At 49.1% G+C, this 22,708-nt stretch overlaps 1 protein-coding gene across 1 annotated transcript in view; it reads left to right on the plus strand.

Annotated features, from left to right (window-relative positions):
- The first annotated feature begins 17,457 nt into the window (after window positions 1-17,457).
- Window positions 17,458-22,708, plus strand: part of INHBB (inhibin, beta B) — a 10,660-nt gene continuing 5,409 nt past the window's right edge. Inside the window, exon 1 of the mRNA XM_004674896.2 lies at window positions 17,458-17,493. Coding sequence (XP_004674953.1) covers window positions 17,458-17,493 — 36 coding nt within the window. The remainder of the gene's footprint in view (window positions 17,494-22,708) is intronic.

Consider the following 22,708-nt stretch of genomic DNA (forward strand, 5'->3'; position numbering starts at 1 on the left):
TTAGGAGAGGTCTGCTGCTGTGCCATGTGGGGTCACCTCTGGGCCCGGGGATCAAACTCGCACCGAAGCAGTTGCAGATAGCTTCATAGTGCTACACTTTAACCCATTGCGCCACCAGGGAGGGCCCTATTTTATATATATTTCTTCATCTTTATACATGGTATTTTTTTTTTTAAAGATTTATTTATTTTTGCATACAGAACTGGGATACAGGCCAGAGACTCAGGGGCAGTGAGAGGCTTCACCAGAGACAGAGTGGGGAGCAGAACAGGCAGATCGATGAAGTACACTGCTGAGGGGAGCAGCGGGTGGGCCAGGAGAGCTCTGCCACACCATGTGGTCACCTCCGGGACAGGCGAGAATCGAACTCATGCGGAAGTGGCTTTAGATTCTCAGTGCTGTGCTTTAACCCACTGCGCCACCAGGGAGGGCCCTATACATGGTATGTTTTATCATCTTGGGTGTAATCCCTGCAAAATCCGCACCACCACCTGTCCGTCCATACACCACCACCACAGCCCCTGTCTGTGCGCATTGGCTTCACACCTAACCTAGACTCTGGGATATGCAGACTCGTCCCAAACTCAGAAGCTGTCACAAGGAGTGGGTACCTGAGCAACCTGATGACTGAGGAAAAGCTGAAGAGCAGGGTTCCCAGAAAATGAAAGTACAGAGGCATCATAGGCACTTGCTTTCAGAGGGAGGGTTCCAGGCCAGCAGCGGAGGAGGAGAATTCACTGGGCAGGAATGAGGGATCACGGCTGTCTACACCTACTTTAATAGCTGGCTTCAATAAAGGGGTAAGTTAGCTAAGTCCATGTCTCTCCGCTGTCAACCATTGTATCTGCTAAGGCGAAGACCCGCGGGAACGGAGACAGGCTGGCGCTTGTGGGAGAGAAGACTTTCACCTTGTTGTACCCCGGGCTGGAGCCTCTGAAAGTTTCAGAAGCAGCACAGAGGAGAAATTATACCTTAATACTTTTTTTACATGAGCTCTTTTGAAAAACATTTTACAAACAGGTATATTAGAGAAGTAGGTGTGGTTACTGTTACATCAGGGACAAGTCTGAACACAGACCTCGGTCATGGTTTTGGGTCTTGCTTTACATTTTTTTTTTTTTTTGAAGACAAGTGAAGTAAAGGATTCATGGGAAATTACCTGGAAATGACTTTGCTCTGGTTGGTGTTGTCATGGGAACCCCTGACAGCCAGTTTCTCCCTTTGGAGTCCCCGGGGATGTATCCACAGGGCCTGCTTGAGAGATGTGAGGTTTCGTGGACCCTGTGTTTAAAGGGGATTCCCATGAGAGGGTGTTCTGAGGCTCAGAGCTCCTGACCCTCTGTCACGGAGCCTCTGGGTGTTCAGTAGATAGAGCCCACAATTTGCCCATGCACCAGGACCTGGGCAGGGCATGGGCAGAGGGGTCTACTCCAGGGGCTCCATGCAGGATGGGGTGATAGCTGGGCTCTGCAAATGACTTTCAGGACCCCTGTCAGTTCTGGCTTTAAGCACACGGGCCTGATTGCCCTGCCCAAAAATGGAGACTCTCGTGCCGTTCCCCTAAGGCAGTTCCAAGGCTCACAGTGTCACCTTGCGGGAAGCACTCAGCATGGTCCCAGGCACAGAACAATGAAGGTTGGCTTTGCTGTTATGATGGCAGCCAGGTCCTCCCAGCAAAGAGCCTCCAGGCTGGGAGAAGCTGGCAATGCATACAAGTCAGAGGAGCAGGTGGAAAAAGGAGAGTCTTTGCTGAGCACTTGACATTGAGTCTGAACATGAAAATGAGTAGAAATTTATCAAGAGTGGAAGACTGCTAGGTAGAGGGAATAATTAACGCGTGAGGGTCTGAAAGGGTTTGGTGTGTTTTGGCAACAGTAGGACTTTTGGCATGGCTGGATGCCAGGTGAAGTGGGTGAGTCGGTGAGGGGGTGAGGCTGGTCTGACAGGCGATTGGCCACACAAGGCTTAGACTGTCTTCAAAACTGTGGGGATGGCAGAGACTTAAAAAACCTAGAGAATAGATGGACGGTGGAATCTAGTAACAGCAATGATGTTCTTGATTAGTTTTTAATACCTAACCAATATGTGCAAAACTCAGAAAATATCCTTCTTTGAGGACAAGATCTTCTGAGTAGGAAGAGTGGCTTTGTTCTTTTGTTTTTGTGGTAGTTATAAAAAATTTCAGACCTGTCAAAGCATATGAATATGTCCATTCATCTCAGCCATGGATTTTCAGGCTGGAACTGCACACTTACCTGTATGTTTTAGTAAGTTGCCTTGTGGTAACTTGGATTTGTGTGCTGGGGCTGGGGCTGGAGATGAGGGGAGATAGTGGACTTACAGCTTTGTTTAGACAAATGATGGTACTGATTCAAACCAAGGCAGTGGGGAGAGAAGACAGCAGAGAGTTGAGAGAGATTATTTTTTTTTTCTCTATATATATGTCATGAAAACTTTTATTGAAATAAGGTTGCATTATAACTTTAGTTAAACTTCAGATGCATCATTAGAAATCAACGTATGGGAACCTCCCTGGTGGCGCAGTGGGTTGAGTGCTGCACTGTGAAGCTAAGCCAAGCTGTGGCCATTTCAGTGCGAATTCTATCTGTGCTGGCCCCGGAGGTGACCCACATGGTGCGGCAAACCTCTCCTCTCTTGCCCACTGCTCCCCTCAGCAGTGCATTTTGTTTATCTGCCTGTTCTGCTCTCCACTCTGTTTCTGGTGAATCCTCTCACTGCCCCTGCATCTCTGGCTGTACCCCATTTCTGTATGCACAAATAAATAAATAATTAAAAAAAAAAGAAATCAATGGAACAGGTGAGAAAATAATGATAATGATGAACAGCTATATACCAGAGACATTTTGTGGGGAATGGGATCAAAAACAGTGGGGGGAGGGAAATGCACTGGACTATGGTGATGGCACATGGGTGACTTGGTGATGGGAAACCCAAGGGGATTGCAACTGAGATGAGAAAAGGCACAAAAATATGTAAAAATAAACTATTACAAAATTAAAAAAATCTAAATTTCCCACTCCTAGTAAAAAAAAAAAAAAGGAAATCAACTTATGTTCTATCACGTAGACTCACTACTAAAAGTCCAATTCTATTCTTCACCATATGATTCACCCCTTTTACTTGATTTCTCCACTCCCTCTTCCCTTGTGGTAACCACTAATTTGAGCTATTAAAAGTTTTATTTTTGCTTGTTTTATTTAATTTATTTATTTGTTTTGTTCCCTTATATGCCACCTATATGTGAAATTATACAATGCTGGTCTTTGAGATTTCACTAAGCTCTAGGTCTAACCATGTCGCTGCAAATGCAGCGTTTCATTATTTTTTTAAACAGCTGAGTAGTATTCTACTATGCGTATATACAATATGTGCCTTATCTATTCATCCATCAGGCACTTAGGTTGTTTCTCAGAGAGATTGTGGAATAGAACCAATAGGATTTGGTGGCTAACAGACTATGAGAGGGGAGAGAGAAGAAATAGCTTTAGGTGATTTCATCAACTACAGGAAGGGCTTAGGATAGGGCAGAATTCCAACCACAGTCCTTTAAAGCCTGCGTGACCTCACTTTGAGAGAGCTCCCATCCCTTCATTCTCTCTCATGACTGCACCAAGTTCGTTTTACCCCAGGGTCTTTGCACACACTGCTTTTAATCTCTGGCTTGCTTTTGTTCTCACACAGCACACTCAAAATTCCTTTCAGTCTTGGTTCAGATAGTCCCTCCATGGGGAGAGTCATTTATGCTTGCTAGGTCTCTCTGGTGGTTTCCATGTTAACTGATCCCAACATGCCACTTTTCTGCTTATTTGATTATTTCCATGTTTGTTTTCTGTTTGCATCAACAGCATGTAAGCACCATGCAGATCCTTCCTGAGAAATAAAGAAATGAAAGCACAAAGCTGAATATGTGATCTGGATGTTAATGTTTATCTGGAATCCCAAGGCAGGAAGGGACCCATAGTGATCACCTGGTTCTTCTTCCTACCTTGAAGTAAGATCCCACCTCTCAGAGGGGATCTGGGAAGGTGTCTGAACAAAGGGTGGAGGGCACGTTGCCAGGCAGTAAGAGTAGGTTAGAGAGACCAGAGTCAGCATAGGAAACCGGGTCAGCCCAGGTTCCTATTGTTCAGCTACCCCTCCCCCATGCATTACTTTTGAAAGAATCAGCTGTTCCAACAATGAATCATGTGTTCAGAAACCTTTCTGACAATTAACATAGAACCTTAGAATTTCAGACCATGGTTTATGAATACAGTCAAGTAAACTAATAGATTCTTGTGCCCATCAATCAACACATGGTGTGTGTGTTTTGAATGTGCTGAGAAATTCCTGGGAGCTAAATAAGTCTGAGTGATGTAGGGGTTCTGAGGGGTTCCAGCTGAAGTTTCAGTGGAGCTGAAAAGTTCTGGGGCACCATGGAAAACGCCAGATGCTGGCAGTGAGAGTAGCCGATCACTCTCACTGTTGCCCAGCTACTTTAGGGCAGGCCCACATTGCCTGCCCTGTGCTGGGGAAATGCACCCACTCTTTAATCTGCGTGTGACATCATTTTAGAAATGCTTCCAGGAAGTGCCTTCTCTGTGCAGGAGCTTTCCACAACTCCCAGCTCACCAGAGTATTTAGCTACTGATCCTCTCCATAGCTTCCGAGGCCCCCCCACCCCACTCCCCAGCTCTCAGGCCTATGTCCCACTAAAGACCCTCCCTTTTGGCCTTTCTTGGCTCATGGTGCTACCCCACCCTTGCTCTTGATTTATTTGGTCTAGAATGTCTTCTCTCTCTGGCACTTTCAAATCCAAGCCTTTCTCAAGGCCTACCTCCTCCATGACCATGAGCCTGTGCTAACTGTCCTGCCTTCGTAGGCCTCACCTCCTCTGAACACCCAGATTGCCTTATAGTCCAACCTTAGGCTCTGTTACTCATCTATTATTGTTTCTCTGGTATTGGTCTTGGAATCCCGACACTAAGCTCTTTGAAAGAAGGTGTTTTTTCCCACATCATCTGGGTTCTCAGCTCAAGTATAGACCCTTCAGAATGCATGTGGGTTGACTGATAGATTAGTATTTTAGTGGGTGAATGAAAAAATGCTATTATATACAAATCTAAACAAAAGTCAATCTGATTTCAGAGGTGGCCAGAGTAAAAAAAGTTCCTTGGCAGGGTCTGAGGAGCATCGCAGTCTGCTAGCCCTTGTGATGTTGGCCCTCTGAGCCCTGAGTTGTTTCCTGTCTCTTGTTGTGACTCTGAGAGGGTTCCCAACTCTTTTCTCCCTAGAGGATGTGGTGGGGAATGAGGCGCTCAAGCTGAAGATGTGAGCAACTCTGTTGGGAGTTATGATTCTTATCAGGCTTTCCATGATTGGAGGGGAGAGACCTCCCAGGCAGGCCCTCCCACTGCCTCCTCATGAATACATGCCTATGTACACCTAGGACACTTGTGCGGAGGTACACCCACGCCGAGCGGCTGTTTCCTCTGAGGCTGAGCAGTCCCATCCGCACTTCTTGCTCTGTTGAATGGGTAATCCTGGCAGCTGCCAGACTTGTTGCTATTTGCAACCCTACCAGTTGGTTAGCTCCAGGTGGATTGGCCAGACCGGGCCACCCTGTTACTGCTGGCTTTGGGCCATTGGGATCTCTCACTACTGTGACTCCCCAGATATTAATGGTTGCCTGAAATCCCAGGGCAAGAAGGGACCCAAAGAGGTCATCTGGTTCTCCCTCCTAGCTGGAGGTGAGACCACACTTAAACTGATTGGGCAGCACAGGGCTCAGGACTGCTGGTGAAACCTGCAGAGACATCCTCCCTCCCCACCCCCACCCCAGGGAGCTCATTCTGGCACTTAACAAGCCCTCCCATCTGGAAGCACCTGATGCTTCCTGCTTCAAGTCCTGCTTCTGTTCATCCCCAGAGGGATTCTGGAGGCTAACTTCTTGAACATCTGTTGGTGTGTTTGGAATCCCGAGTCTGCCATTCTGGCTGCATGGGCAGAGAGAGCTTGCAGCTCAGAGTTGGGTGGGGCATGGATGAGTTTGCTGCCTGTCTGTGAGCTGACAGCCCCAGATCCTTGTGCCCCATCCTTGCCCATCGTAGTAATGATGCTTCAGTAGGAAAGAAATAAGGACAGACCATGAGGACTGCATCAGCCAGAACTTACATTTATTCATTCACTCCTTCAGCGAATTCTTGGTGAACCCACACTACGTGCTCAGCAGCGAGCAGGAAGAAATTAGAACCAGAGCCCTCAGATTCCTTTGCTGAGAGTGGTACCAGCCAGAGGTGCAGGATGTTAGGTGGGCGTGTGAGATCTGTGTACCAGGCGCCGTGTTTTGAGTGTATCTTCTGGCCTCACATGCATGCTCTTGGCTTTCTAGGATGACTTAGTGGGCTGTTGCAAATAGCTGCTCCTCATTTCAGTGGTCTTTCTTACCCTGTGCTGCTCATCCAGGGACCTCTCACCCACCACAACCTCACATGGCATAAAACGGTGACCCTGACTCTCAGGGCACACCTCAATCCCACCACGGCTCCTGAGCAAACCCACTTGCTGTTCAAGACTCTTCACCCACACCATCAGGTCTGTTAGGAACTGAGTTGTGTCCCCTACATGCCTATGCTGAAGTCTTATTGCCCAATATTTCAAGAATCACTCTATATTTTGGAGGTAGGATCTTTAGAGAGGTAATTAGGTGCAACCACTTGGACCCCCATCCAATATGATGGTGTCCCTATGAGGAGAGGAGATGACACTGACACAGAACAGAGGCCATGTGAAGACAGGGAAGGACGGCCATCTGCAGGCCAAGGAGGGAACCAAATAGCTGACGCCTCGATCCTGTGCTTCCAGCCTCCAGAATGGCGAGAAAGTTCATTTCTGTTGTTGAAGTCAGCCAGTTGGTGGTACTTCATTACGGGAAGAAGACCTCTTCCCACCTTATGGATGAGGCCTGTCGTTCCATCACACTCCACATCAGGAACCCTGGGTCAGTTTCTGAACTACACTCAGCCATTATTTCCTCATTTGCAAAGTGGGCATAATGATAGATTTGTGATAAAGATTCAGTGAACTATGACACAACGTGTGTCCCCTCACATGCCTCAGTCTGATCTAACTAAGGACCCAGGTGTGGAGGCTGACTCTGACTTCAGCACGTGGTTAGCAGTTGATGGTGATGATGGATTTGGCAAAAATAAGCCCCTCAAAAAAAAAGCATTTACATTCTAGGGAGCGCCTGCTGTGGGTAGGGCTCAAGCTCCGCCGGCAGGCAGTAAGACTCACTTGGGAGTTTGAGGGACGCTCTATGCATTGGCTTTCTCCACAGGGGTGGATGGAGCCTGCACAGGGAAGATGAGGGTTACAGAGCTGCTCTGTGGGTACAGAGGGAGTCTAAATCACAAGGCTGCCAGTGGCCTGCCCAGGAAATGCAGAGCTTGAGTGTTGGAACTCTGACTCCTCATGTCAAAGTCCTTTGCATTCGGCCTATGGGGGGTGGAGGGAGGGCCTGTCTTCCTGGTCTGAACACAGTGAGGGATGCAAGAGAGTCAGTGTGTAAGTCCTCCAGGCCAGGGGGCCGAGGCACAGGGTGAGAGGGGCGTGGACCTGTCCAAGTGTCTGTCGAGTGCATGGTTCTTAATTAGCATGTACGTGGCTTTGCTCTATTTGGCTATGGTATACCCAGACAATGGTGAGGGGCCAGGATTTAGGGTATGTGCAATACTCTTCTTGGGGCGGGGTTCTCTTAGGAATTTCTCTCCCAGAGCTAAATAGCCTTTGAGCCATCTTGACCTTTCCCTACCCCTTTACCTTCTGGAAGGCCACGAAATTCTAAATGTGATTCTGTGAGAGTCTGGGATGGACTCCTGGGGTGGGGTTGGCGAGGGATGATCACTCTGGAACCCTTCTCTGGGTTGGTCCAGAATCTGCTCTGCACCCCTCAATTATATTTTAATATCTATCTGTACACTTTTACATCACAATTACTAAAACATTGTTAATTGGGTTACACACACACACACATACACACACACCCAGCTTAACAATGATAGAAAACGCCAAATTCCAGTTGACAAGAAGCCAGCGACCCAGCCTCTCCTCTGGTTAAACAGAGGGACCCATTATGCTGGAATATTATTTTCTCATGGTTTGGAATCATTACATCAGCCTTGATGTAATACCATTGTTTAACTTCAGAGGTGTATTTATTTTGGTTTGGAGTTCAGATAGTTTAGCCGTTAGCCTGGGGTTGAGCAAAACCTAGACGAAGCCACTCAAGTGGAAATGAACCATTTTACCATCCCTGTCTCCCCTCCCCAAACAAATACACTTCAGACGTAGATCTCATTTCACCACAGAGGTGGTGACCCTAGGACTGATGGGTCTTGGAGGCATTTTATTTGTTTTCTGAGGTGCTTGGCTGGTGTAATATTGGTCAGCAGGGTGCTGAGTAGGTAAACAAACTCCAAGTCAGTAAAGACTTGGGAATTCCACCAGAAGCTTCTCTAAAGACAGACTGAGATCTGGCACCATTCCTGACAAGTTCAATTCTTCTGAAAAAAGTTGTTGCAGGTGAGGTTCTACATGTCTCGTTAATGCACAGTTCTCTGGCTAAGAGCTCTCAGCATCCCGGAGGGCTGACTGGGCTTCTGCTTGTTTCCTTCTGGACCCAGCCTAGCAGGACACACAGAGGAGAAAATGGCGATCATGTGTGGAGGCAGCGTCCTTCCTGTGGGAACAGACATGGTCCACATGAGTCAGCTGAGGGGGTACATGGGGTTTCTGCAGTGCCCTCTATTCTGTGTGCTCTTGGAAATGTCTATCAACAGGTTAAAATAAAATAAAATAAAATAAAATAAAATAAAATAAAATAAAATCCCCACTCCAGCGATTTTTGGATAGCCCCTTTTCCTCTCTAACAGAGGCCAGGCACCTGAAGGACAGACAGTGTAGGCTGGGGAGGGGCAGACTCTTAAAGAACATATACTGCCTACAGGGAGGGATTGTTTGTAAATGCACCTTGTGTTCAGTCAAGACAGAGAAGCTCATTTGAAGGGGAACTGACTTCCTGCTGAGCCTTGTGCAGATTCAGACATGCTACTTGGGGTGCTTTAAGCAAATGAATGCTTTGGGTCTCTGGGACAAGAGACAGAGAGGACTGAACAATAGAACCAACAATGACCCCTTGGGGCCTTGCTGTGAGTTGATGGACCTGGTACTGTCTTTGGCCACACCCAAGGGAGGTTGCAGCCTCAGACATGGAGTCACAAGCCCATGTGTCCTGCAGATGGTCAGTGGTGCGGCTCTTGAGGAGATCTAGCACCCTAGGTCAGTGGGTGTTATCAACATGCCACCTTCTAGGCCAGTGGTTCTCAGGCCTGGCCCTACCTTAGAATCATCAAGAAAGCTCTAACGTCTCCCAGGACCTGGGCAGCATGCCATCCTAATACCATCAGGATCTTTTGACCAGGGCGGGGCATTGACAGTGATGTCCCATGTGCAGCCAGGTTGAGACTGTTACAGGGCACCCCAATGTGAATTGGGTTGCCTGTCTGTGGGTCTTCACCCGTGCGCTTACGATTCAATCGTATTATGGACACACTCAAAAGGTTAAATAATGGGTTTATTTATAAGGAGAAAGGTAAAGGAATAACCCAGGGAAAGAGGGAGAGAAACACAGGTTAACTAGGATGTCCTACCAGTTCTGCTGACTTGGACTCCACCGGCACGCTGAAAACCGATTGAGCGCCAAAACGATCAGCTGCGAACCACCAGGTCCCCCCAGAGCCCACATGTCCGGTTTTATCCCAACCTGGCTACTCAGCTCCGCCCTCACGTCCTGTCATGCTTCTCCTTGGTACTGATGGATTTGGAGCTCCAGCATCTGGAGTGGGGGCGGAGTCCATGAAACCTGTACCTGTTACAAGACCACAACGCTGTCTACCCAACAGATCTGGGTGGGGCTGCCTTCAGAGTCCCTGGGCTCCACTCCACAGATGGAGGCCTGGGGGTGGGGGTTGGGGAGGCGGCACCTTCCATAGATTGCACGTGGTGTTCAACTGCATTCAGCATAATCCCAAACAGCTATAGATCAAGTAACCACAAGCTGGATGTACCACTCCTGTAACACGTCCATCCATGACACAAGGTTCCCGCCAGAGCTAAGCAACTGCTCCAGACAGTGATGGTGACTGTTGCCCAGGCAGCTCCGTGGAGAGTTTGCCGGGTGGCAAGGGGAGAAGAGGTCCTAGAGATCAGTAACGTTGACACCCCCACCCCTTTTGACTTTAAACTCAACATAACAAATCTGCTGGACTTAGTGACTTCGAACACACAAGCTGATAACTAAATGAACATAGATGTCACTGAAACAAGGATTATTGCATTACAAAATAATCCACGCAGTTGGACTCGTGGCCCGCTTCTGTTCGGCAGCCTGCAGTTTGAAAGCTTTGAGGTAGGCAGTCAGTAACACTAATTCTCGGGCCAAGGGCCATTTTCCTCCCCTACCAGTTGCTGCACAGGGGGGCATGTTTGTTTCCTCTCTGTTCTTTCCTGTGTTTGAGAATTTCTGTAAGTAACTTAAGACAAAATAAAATCCTGATCCGATCATCTCGGCAGCTCCCCTTTCTTCCTCCAAAATCCAGGGGAAAGGATCAGCGCAGGCAGCGGGACAGGGTGATGGAAGCCCAGGGAAATCCAGTGGGGGGTTCAGTATTACCACACTTGGTCATCTCTCCACTAGGGGACCCAGCCTGAGTTCTTTACCCCGGCACTGACACCGTCGGGTCATTGCTGAGGGCCTGCTAGCCTCCTGTCCCCCCCTAACTTTGCTCCATTTTGCTGCTGTCCTCCACAGTGACTCTGTTGGGACTCGTTTTCCAGCTGGCACTGGTCATCAACTCTTCTTCCAAGGTCTTCCTTCCCGTCACACTATCAAGATATCAATCAGATCCAGTTAAGGGTGCTAAGAACTTCCATGTCGCCAAGTCACAGGATGAAGTCTCTGCTCTTACTTCCTGGCCTTGGCTCTTGGCCCCTGCCCCCTCTCTGCCCTCTACACTGGTCCAGTTTTTCTCTTCCTTTGCTGGTTCTCCCACTTTTCAAGGTTCGGTTGCCCTGGGGCTCATCCTTGGCCCCCTTCTCTTCTCTATCAACACCCTCTTGCTGGGTGAACTCATCTCCTTCTGGTTTTCAGTGCTGACTATATGTTGGCAGCTCCTAAATTGGTTTGACCTCTGTCTTGAAATATACTCCAACCACCTCTCCAGCAGCTCTCTCTAGTGCCTACTGGGATTTCCAATATCAGTAGCCCAGTGCTGACAGGATTTGCTGATGGATTGGGGAGTGAAAGAAGGAGAGAATTAAGAAGATGGATCCCAGATTTGAAGGTTGAGCAACCATGATGTAGTGCCATTTATGGGCATGGAAGAAATGGGGGGGGGGGAGAGGAACTTTTCACTAGCCCCCCCCAAACAGATCTCACTGCCTCCACGGTTGAAACACCAGCTCAACTGCCATCATCTTTCACTCAGACAATCACAGAAATGCAGCGCTCATCTCCCTGCTTCTTCCTGTCTCCCCAGATCATGCCTCACTGGCTGCCAGAAGGATCTTCTCCTGGCATAAATCTCAAGGCTTGATCTCACAGTAGTGCTTGATGAACTCACTAAACTTTCCTGTTGCACTTCGAACAAAACCCAGGCTCCTTGTCAAAATTTTTATGCCACCCAATATTTATTCTGTATTATTTACTTTCTTATTTACTTGCCTTCCTTGGAATAGTGTGGTACCCAGCTAAGTGTGTATATATCCCAGGCTCATTTATATCTGGTGGTGGCCAATGAGTTGCTGAGTGGGGTTTGGGGATTACCCTTTCAGCGGAACTGGCTCAGGTAAGAAGATGTAGATACTATGCTTCCACTATCCTTCTTGTCATTGCTTGAGAGGTGATTTGGTGGATGGTGCTCCAGCAACCATTTTGCGGTTATGGTCCAAACTTCATGACACAAAGATAAAAGGGGTGTGCATCCCTGATAGTGATGCAGCTAACACAATAGGTTTGGGATTCATAATTCTGAGCTTTTTCTAGACTAGAAATATCTTCTGTTGGTCACTCTTTCAGAACATATCTAACCCTAAGACGTAAAAGTTATAAGCCTCTATTTCTACTTCTTTTACCCCTTCTTCTTTGGTTTGACCATGTTTCAATCACATTGACTTTTGTTCTTGAACAGTCTAAGCTCTGTACTGCCTTGGAACCTGCCAGATCCGTGGTCACCTCCTCAGAGACGTTCCTGACTTATATAGTCCCTTGATTGGTCCACTTTCCACTAACATCCTATCAAGAATGGTAAGGCATTGCATTTCTTTTTTCTTTTCTTTCTTTCTTTTTTTTTTTTTAAAGATTTATTTATCTGTGCATACAGAACTGGGGTACAGGCCAGAGGCTCAGGGGCGGTGAGAGGCTTCACCAGAGACAGAGTAGGGAGCAGAACAGGCTGATTGACGAAGTACACTGCTGAGGGGAGCAGCGGGAGGGTTAGGAGAGGTCTGCCACGCCATGTGGTCACCTCCGGGGCGGGCGGGAATCGAACTCATGCGGAAGTGACGTTAGCTTCTCAGTGCTGTGTTTTAACCCGCTGCGCCACCAGGGAGGGCCACGTAAGGCATTTCTTACTGTATGAAATTACTTTAAAAAATGTTTATTGCCCATTTCAACCTTGGATTACAAATTCTATGAGGACAATCTATTATTACTAAATCTTCTGGATCTGCAATAGGATAGGTACTCGCTAAGCATTTCCTAAGTCACTCATAGGAGTAAGGTGACTTCAGAATTTTTGAAAGAAATTTGCTGTAGGTGTCATCACCCATCACAGCATGCCCACGTATTTGAAAATAGTTGAGTAACCCCTGTGGCTCATCCCTGACTGCTGGACTCGGTGACAGTCGAAGAGTCAAAGTACATGAAAATAGCATTTTTTTTTTTTTTTGTCCTCCAGCAACCAAAGTCTATCAGCAAGACAGATCATTTAGCTCATTCAGACAATAAAGTACTGAAGTGCTGTGTACACAGAGGACACATGAGTAGGTTCTCCAGGTTTAACGGTGGCAAGAGCTGATTAGAAGAAGAAGCTTCTTGGGGCAGTGGTGAATGAACCAAGCTTGGATAGAGTAAAGCGCTTCATTGGCAGACAAGATTCAGGGAAAGGGAGCTGTAGGCTGGGCTACTGGCAGAGATATAAAGGAGAGATATAAATGGGTGAGGAACGCAGCATGACCAACTGTCCTGGTTAGTCTGCCATTGTTCCAGTTTCACTACGGAGAGTCCCATGTCCTGGAAAACTCCTGCATCCCAAGGAAGCCAGGACAGTTGGCTATCCTTCAGATACACTGTTAGGTCACTGGGAGTAGGTCTTGGTGACTGGGGCCGGCATGGGTGCCAGATATGAGGAGGGCATTGTTCAGTGAGGACTGGAGAGGGGTCCTGGTGCCCTGTAGGCATCAGGAAAGACTTTAACTTTTCCTTTGACAGCGAAGAGTCACTGGAAGGTACGGATAGCATGACAGGACTGAGGTCATAGAAAAGTTCACTACGTTTTAGTTGAGCATGAGCCTTTCTACTGGAATGTACAAGGAACTCCAATATATAGTTTGTACACACTTGTGGCTGGTTTGGCTGTCAGGACTTTGTCTCCAAGAGTAGCACATCTGGGACCCCTAGGGCAGGCTGGGGAGGGTTCCTGTGTAAGGAAATGATCTCCAACTCTTGAACAGTCAATCCAGAGGCAAACTGTCCACACCATCCCCGCTTTCCCGGGCCATGCATTCTCGGGCAGTTCTGGGAATGTCACTCTGGCTTCTCCACAGCTTCCTCTCTAGTGGAGAAGTGACTGCCTCCCTCTTCCCATCCAGACTCAATCTGCAGACCACACAGTCCTGAGTTTTTGGGGAAGTCATTCCAGGGGAATTTGGGGAACGTTTTCTTTCTGTGCCCGTGGGGAGGCAGGAAAGCAAGTGTGTCTGGACAAGCCCAGAGCTTTCCAGCCCAACAGGTCCAGTGGGTGGGGTGGTGGCCATGCTGTGAATGCTAAGGACCTGTTTCTAATGTCCGACATGCCCCGAGGGAGGCATGGCTCCATGCCAGACACCTGCCATTCTTGATTCTTTCTTCTCCCTTCTCTTCCTCATCCAGTGCAACCTCCTGTGAATTCTGCCTTTTAAGCCTTCCCCGAGGTCAGCAGCACATTTTTACAGGGCAAAAGGGGTCTTGCTATTTTTTTCCTTTCTTCTTTATCTTATTGGCAAAAGTGTCCTGATCACGTTGTTACTATATTTTGGTGCCTTAGTCACACACACCTCAACATACTCACACACCCCTCAACACACATACATACACCCCAATACACACACCCCAATACATAAATCTCCAACATATTTTGAATGCATACTTCAGCACACTCACCCCAACACCTATACCCCCAAATACTCCACATACATTACCTATGCTGCCCCCCACCCCCACATGCACGCACACACACACAATCCAGGCTTTGAATTCAGTTTCACATCAACCTTCTCAGGCTCACCACCATCACATACACAACTCCCCCACAAGGCTGCAATTTCAGTTTACGGTGCCCCGGGCAGTTCTTATGCCAGGGACCGGTCCACTGTCTTGCACTTAGGCCTCGATTCCTGGGAGTCAGTCATCCTTGGGCTCCCACTTTCAGAGGCTTCCCAGCTCCAGAGATGCCCCTGACTTTGCAGTTGAGGGTCCCCATTGGCCTGAGGAAGGAGGCAAAATGGTGCCCTTTCTCATCCTCAATGTCTTCCTGCTTTCTCTGCCCCAACCCCCATCCAGTTTATTCACTCAGAAACCACTGTGTCTACCCTGCTGGTGACACCACCCTGACCAGCGCCATTCCCCCCTCCTTTCTTCTTCCTTGTTGCTCGCTAGCTGGGTGGTCACCCCATCTTGAGGAAAGTTGCCTTGAATAGTTCACATTAGGTTGGACTACATATAACAGAATCCTTGAGACAATGTTGAGTTAAACCCCTGAGATTGTCTTCTCTAATAACAGCTGAGGGTGGGTGTGGCCCTGTGAAGCCAGCATAACCCCGCTCCGGTCTTTCTGTTCTGCCATCCTGAATGGGTGAGGAGTCCATCATTCTGGAAGGCCCTTCCAGATACCCCTCCCCAACTCTGACCTTGACTGGCTCTTTCCTACCTCTTCCAGGGTCATTTCAAATGCCAGGGCCTACCCCAATAAGCTCTCCTCCAAGTTCCTCTCTTGCTTCCATTCCCTGCAAACCCTGCAAAGCCCACAGGACCAGGCTTTCCCCTCATCTGCCCCTAACACTGCCTTTCACAAGGCCCAGGGCTAGCGGCTGCAGGTCTGGCCCACCCGCTGACTAAGGTAGAGGCAGGGTAGAATTCTGTTTCTCCTAGATCCTCTGCACAAATGTACAATGCCTAAGAAAATGCTTTTGAATGATAGATGGAGGCGTCAAGAAGCACTGGAGATGATGCTGAAGGGCCCTGAGCCCAGAAGATGCCCTTGGGGCCAGAGGCGGTTAGTTATCCACACTGTGCAAAATAAGTGAGATGTCAGTGTGTATGTATTTAATTCATAAAGAAATCTTGGCTAGCTGAGCTCTAGTAAATAACAGTTTGACCTCATTATTTACAGATACAAAGAGTGTGTCATACAGGGATTTTATAATAATGCATATTCTTAGCTTCTTTTGATTAGTGATAGTGAACGCCAGCCGATGAATGTTTTAGTACCTGTGCCCCTGATGGAAGCCAAGGAATTGGCAGCTTCTCCTTTTTATTTTTAATTAAGTTCTTTGCTCTGTGCGATGGCTGAATCAGTGGGAAGTTGTGGGGCTATGCTAATCATTAGACACTCTAAGGGGTATGAAGGTCAAATGAAGTTTAACATTAGGTATTTTTGCATCTTTAAAGCTTATTCCTGATCTCCCTTTATAGCTTTCTTTTTCTTCTTTGTTGGGAGAGGTTGTAGAAGGCCAAATGTTCCAAGCCCTGGTTTAAGACCAGCTAGCACATAGAAACCAGGGCAGATAGGTCTTGCTGGCAGGGGGAGCCCCAGGATAGGCCTGTTAGCCTGGCCTCTGCTCAGGGTTCTATTGCTGTGCTAACACAGACTGACTCTGGGAATCTTTTATCAACTTAGAGAGCCAGCGCACAATACGCATTTGTCCTTCAATCGGCCAGTACTAAAACACTTTGCCCCTTCACAGTGGGGTCTCCTAATTAGATATAAATACATTTATCCATCAAGCAAAAATCTGATCCTTCCCCTTTTCATTCATCTTTTTCTCTCTCGCATTTCAAGCCATCATCTAAGGTATGGGAAAGGGACCGTGCTGAAAGAGCTGAATGGCTGGGCCCAAGGAGGTGTGTGAGAAATGCCTCCTTTCTGGGATTAGCACCTGACTCTCCCTGGGCTGGGGCCTAGGGTGGGGAAGCAGAGGGAAGAGAGGGGAGAGCAGTGTGAGGGAGGGTGCGGCCCAGCCCGGAAAGGGCTGAAAATTGAGAGGACTTGAAATTAACCAGCTTTATGAGCCAATCAATAGGCCTGGGCTGTGGGGGAGATTAAGCTGGTAATGGCCCTGGGCTTTTTCTTCTTCTACAACCACAGTGGTTCCCCTGCAGCGTTCCCTTCAATGGCAAGACAGACCGTTTTACTGACTGCGAAAATTCAATTAGAGTCTTATGTAAGGAAGGAAGAACTTGCGAGAAGCCTGACATTATCATGGTTTTCTGTTTTCGAGCTGTCTTAGGGTGGGAGCCTCACAGGTACTGATTTATATGAATAGGGTTGCACAAGTGTGTGGAGTGCGGGAATAGGGGTCCTCAGCCTCTTTTATAAAGATTTACTTATTTATGCATACAGAACTGGGGTACACGCCAAAGCTGCAGGGGCGGTGAGAGGGGTCCACAGCTTTTATATACAAAATTAAATTAACACATTCATTCATTTTGTTTAAAAAACAGAAAGGATGTGTTGCCTATTTCTTGAGTAATTTCCTTGTTTTTACAATTTCCTGTGTTGCCCCTGTCACATAATAGAATTCAAGAATGCAATCTTGGGACACAGTGCATTCTTTTCTATTTTTTTTTAAAGATGTATTTATTTGTGCATATAGAACTGGGGTATAGGCCAGAGGTGCAGGGGTGGTGAGAGGATTCACCAGAGACAGAAGTGGGGAGCAGAACAGGCAGATCATTGAAGTACATTGCTGAGGGGAACGGTGGGCAGGTCAGGAGAGGTCTGTCATGCCATGTGGGTCACCTCTGGGGCAGGTGGGGATCGAACTCATGCTGAAGTGGCCTTAGCCTCTCAGTGCTGTGCTGTGCTTTAACCCGCTGTGCCACCAGGGAGGGCCCTGGTGCATTCTTTTTGGTGTTTCAGAATGGTCTCTGTCATCTTCCTGAGCACAGATAGCAAGGTGAGCCCTGCTATTCAGGAACAGCTGCTGGAGACTGAGGACTACTGTTTGGGGTTAGGGGAGACTTGATACTTGGACCTGTGCTGCCACGTGGATTAGTTGGGTTTGTGGAGACTCAGGGAAAAGCAACTTCAGAAACACTTCACTTTTCTTTTGTCACAAGCTGTAAAATAACCATCTGACTGCATCCTTGCCACACGCAGACATATCTGTGAACTGTGAAAATGACCAAGGGAGGTAAGAATGGGGTGGGGAAGGACTCTCAACACTGTATGCTCAGTGCTCCCACCAGCTGCTCAGGCTCAGTGTCCAGTGGGAAGGAGCCCCATCCTGCCTTCCTTTGTACGTTTTTGTCATCACTGCCTCTACTTAGCCTCGGGCCTCCTCTCCTCCCCAAAGGGCAGGCTTTGTCAGCCACTATGATCCTGCCAATACCCTCCTGCCTTGATGAGGGGCCACATGCCCTCCTGGCCCCACCACTTCAATCTGGGCTGACCAGCACTCTTATCGGGGGGTTGGCCTAGCTACCATGGACTGACCTATGATCCTCATGCACACCGGCATGTCATACTGAAGACTCTTCTGGGTGACCTTTCCTCTTTCAAGTTCACCTGGAAAATGCTTCCTTATACGTTAATACTCAAGATGTCCTGAGATTCCTGACAGAGGAGGTTGTTCCATGTCTTTTCTGCCACTACCTGACATCATCCCAGTTCCTGAGCCTTACACACTGGCCTCCCAGTAAGCACTGCCCCCACCACCCCCCTCCCTACCCCCAGTCTCTGTGTGTGTGTGCGCTTGCGCATGTGTGTCTGTAGGAGTGGGGTGGAAAAGGGTCAGGGAACTCTGAAATGTGTGCACTGCTTTATCCCTGGCAGCTAGCTCTTCATGATTATTGAATGAATGGGAAGGAATTCTGTGCTAGGAATAGTTTGTGATTAGCAATTTGAAGTGGGACACTAACCAAATGCTGTATTTAGCGCCTCTATTTTTCTAGAAAACATACCAACTTGGACAGCCCTCTCTACGGGGCCTGCTGTTGAAACATTTCCTGAGTGTTCAAAACATGTTAAATCCTACTCCCTCACAAACTCCAGTTCCCCACCCCCAGCCCTTGCTGCATGAAGTGGAGGAGGGTTCCCCCAAGATGCTAGCTTTTTCCCAGTGTCTTGGTCTTACTGAGAATGAGGCCAGAGAAAATGATGAGCACAGTCCTTGCTAGCAGATAATAGATTTTAGGTGTTTGGGAGCTGAGGGAGTCATCACAGAGGATGACTAGATGAGAAGCCCCTTAAGACAGGTGTTTTTTTTTTTTTTTTAAATTTATTTATTCATAAATACAAGAACTGAGGTTCAGGCCAGGGATGTGAGGTTGAGAGGATTCACCAGAGACAGAGTGGGGAGCAGAACAAGCAGATCTACTGAAACACACTGCTGAGGGCAGCAGCCATGTGGGTCAACTCCCAGGCTGGCCAGGGATCAAACTCTTGCTTTAGTGGCTGCTGATAGATAGCTTGATAGTACTGTTGCTAACCCCTGCATCACCAGGGAGGCCCCCAGAAGACAGTTTTGTGTGAAAGCCTGATTTAGAATTTGCACGGGCATATAAGACGTGTATTGTGCCTGTCTGTCAGCAAGCATAGGCCAATGGGAAGCCAGAGGAGAAGACATGAGGTGGCCTGCCTTGAGGGCTGCTTGGAACTCCAGTCTGCTTTTGAATCCCACACTCATTAACCAAGGCACACAGGGCGACTCAGTTCCTCCAAGATCACTTGTGGTGAGCCGACTGCAGCTTGTGAGCCACCACAGGTCAGACATTGTGCTGGGTGCCAGGCTGCTATGGATAAGCAGCACAGACAGTCTTAACCTGGGATCTCATGTGTAGCCAGGATGACAGGCATCCTTGCCAATGAATGTGGGCAATCGCTGGGGCCCTCAAAAGGGGCACCATCTCACTGCCCTGGGGAGAATGTCTTGTTAAAATAATGTGCCGGGCACTCCCTGGTGGCACAGCGGATTAAAGCACAGCACTATGAAGCTAAAGTCACTTCTACATGAGTTCGATCCCCACCCGGGAGGTGACCCACATTGTGCAGCAGACCTCTCCTGACCTGCCCGCTGCTCCCCTCAGCAGTGTACTTCAACAGTTGGCCTGTTCTGCTCCCTGTTCTCTCTCTGGTGAATCCTCTCACCACCCCTGCACCTCTGGACTGTACCCCTTTCTATATGCACAAATAAATAAATCTTAAAAAAAAAATGTGCCTATGCCCACTATCATTAAGGACTGGACTTTGTGACTCTGATGACATGAAGTGGACTTGGGGCATCCTAAGGGGGTTCTGTGCTGATATCTGGGGTTTAACAAAGTTCAGTTAGGTCCCCTGTCCATCAGGACCCTTCTGACTTGATCCTGCTTTGCACCTGGCAGCAGGCTTGTCCACCTCCAGTGTCCTAGGCTGCTGGGTAGCAGATATCTCCTCCTGTCTGGCATGCAGCTCCTTCCATGCAGACAGTGAGCTGTTCAGGAGAGGGAGGGTTCATGGTGGTGATGTTTGGCAACAGAGGCCAAAATCATGGTGGAAAAGTCTCTGAATCCAATTCTGCCCAAGGCGTCTCTCAGCCCAGGCACTGATGTGAAGGACTTTTTTTCACCTCCACACCCCACAGGGGCCAAACTGCTCCTGGGTGCTCAATTCTCTTAGCAAATGAGCCCCAAAGCTCATCTTTAAGGTTTGCCTTGTCCCTCTTGAACATTTCTCATCATATCCAAATTGACATTTAGCTACGGATTATGCAAACAAAGAAGCCAAAATACTGTTGTGAGAGTAAGTGTACTGAGCTACCCTGAAGAAACTTTCTCTGTTCTGTGTCTGCCAGGTTTCCTCTTGTTTTACTATTTGGGCCCCAGTTTCTTGGTGGTGACAAGGAGTCAGTATTTCGTATGGAGGCGGCCTGGTCTTGCAGCCCAGTGTAGGGCGTTGGCTACAGTATTGATGTGCATTATTGTATTCAAAACTGACAGGCGCAGTCACATCCTTGGCTGTGACTGAAGGCTGAGGTCACCAGCACAGAAGAACTGAACCCAGTGCTAAATGAGGCTTTGAAGCAACAGGAATAGGTCCTTGCCCCGCAGTAGGAGATGGGGGGCTCCCCCCAAAGCACAGGGTGATCTGGAAGAACTCAATTTACACCCTTGGCTCCTGCAGGCTGGGGGATCAGCAGAGGGCGGGATAATCCCAGCTTCTCGAGCAGATGGTTTCTGACTACCGCTTGACCCAGTTCCCTCCCAGCAGATGACTGGCAGTGGGGCTGAGAGCTCCTCCACCAGGGGAGCAAAATGTGGACCCTCCTCTTAGCTTCTCTTCCCTCCTCCTATCGGCAAGGACTCTGTGACTCTTGCCTTGCCCCAGCACTAGGTCAACCAGTAGCATGCTGCACTTCTCAAAGGCATGGAGCCCCCATACAGCCCTGGCCCTGATCAGTCCGGACGGGACTCCCAGCAAGAAGGTTGTAACTCGCAGGCAAGGAGTGCTACTTACTGTGAAGGCTTGTGTTGGGGTGGGGGCTGTCAAAGCCTTCATTGTTTTAATGACTTCTCTCATTTATTCACTCAGTCAATCAAGCACTCAGTCAGCAGATCCCCTTCCTTGCCCCATCATCTTCCCAATCTGGCTAGACAGGGCTAAGGAGGCACTGAGTGGAAGGACCAAATCTGGCAAGTAATTATTCAGGGCACAAGAGGGTGGTGGTGGGTTTCACCGAGAAGGATAAACTGGGCTGGGTATTGAAGACTGAGAATGAGTCTGCCAAGTGTTTGGTGGCTGTGGTGATGGAAAAAGCTAGAGGATCGGATGTGTGTGCTTGGCAGAAGATGGAAGCAAAATCATGGCGGTGGGTCCAGAAAGCTATGTGTTTGGGAGCCACAAGGAATTAGGTTCTGTAGAAGAGACTGAAGGGTCGTCATTTCAGAGAACCTCCTGGGCCCCTGCTTCTGGTTTCCGCTTGATAAACCCAAACCAGCTTTATTTTTGCTTCAGGGGAGGGGCCAGGCACCTTCAGGTCTGTTCCTCCATTGGGAGGGAGGGGGCGCTCCACCTCCAGACTTGTGGGCCTAGGTGGGGCTGCCGATCAGCGCTGATCACCACCGCAGCAGCAGGCTGGCATGAACAGCTCTGAATGGGTGGGGTGGGGAAGCTGGTGTGGGTGGAAGCCTTAGCTGAAGGCCAGCACTTCAGCTGTCCTGGCTTCCCCCTTATCCTAGGAAAGCCAGAATTGCCCTCCCACCCGACTTCCACCTGACAGTCGGGCTGCTGCACGGGACCTTCACAGAGGGTTGGGGTCTGGGAGAGCTAAAAGCTGGGCCTGTTCCCAGAGGGATCTCTGTACTTTGTTGGCATTGTCTTGCAGCTCCACACCCACAGGGGGGCGTGAGGGGAGGCTGAAAGGAGGAAGTGTACTTGGAGTTCTGAATAGGGCTGGGGATTCCCTTTCTACTGACAGTGTCTCTTATCTGTCCCCCCAGGAACCATCACTTACTGGGCTCTGGGAGGCGCTTGGCCCAGTTCTATCCTCTGAGCTCCAACCAGCCCAAGAGATAAGGTGAGAAGGTAGTGACCAGTGTCAAGATTTTCTCCAAGGTCACTCCCACAAAGCTGGTTGTGATTGAGCCTCCAGTGGAACTGTACTTGTCTTGCCAAGGTCTGCCGATTTGGGGGTGTTGGTGGTCCGCAAGCGCTGGAGCGCAGAGGCCTGCCGGGGAGGTTGGTTCCCTGCATCACCTAAATGTTCCTCCGTGTCGGGAGCTGGCGGACAGCAGCCGGCCAGGCCTCCAGCGCCTCCCCGCCACTCCAGCTCGCAGGGCCCACGCCTCTACCAGTACGCCGGCTTGCCCCGGCGGCTCGCGCTCGGCTGGGGCACTGCAGCCTCGGAGTGACATCCACCCGCGGAGTTCAGCCGGTGGCGCCCGAGGCCACACCACCGCCCCCGCCTCGTCAGGACATCGAAGGAGCACCCCTGTAGGGCCGGGGGCGGCCGTGGCCACTAACGTTGCCTCTCTGGATTGCGGAGGAGGGCAGCGGCAGGGACCAGGGCAGGGCCTGTGTCACCGCGGGGAGGGGACAAACACCAGAATCCTGGAAGGCGAGCCCGACGGTGGTGCCCGCAGCCCAGCTGGGTGAGGGTCCGGGGCGCCCACGTGCTGGGAAAGTTTCGAGAG

Source organism: Condylura cristata, unplaced genomic scaffold, assembly GCF_000260355.1.
Source record: "Condylura cristata isolate star-nosed mole 26May11 unplaced genomic scaffold, ConCri1.0 scaffold00002, whole genome shotgun sequence".
Classification (NCBI taxonomy): Eukaryota; Metazoa; Chordata; class Mammalia; order Eulipotyphla; family Talpidae; genus Condylura; species Condylura cristata.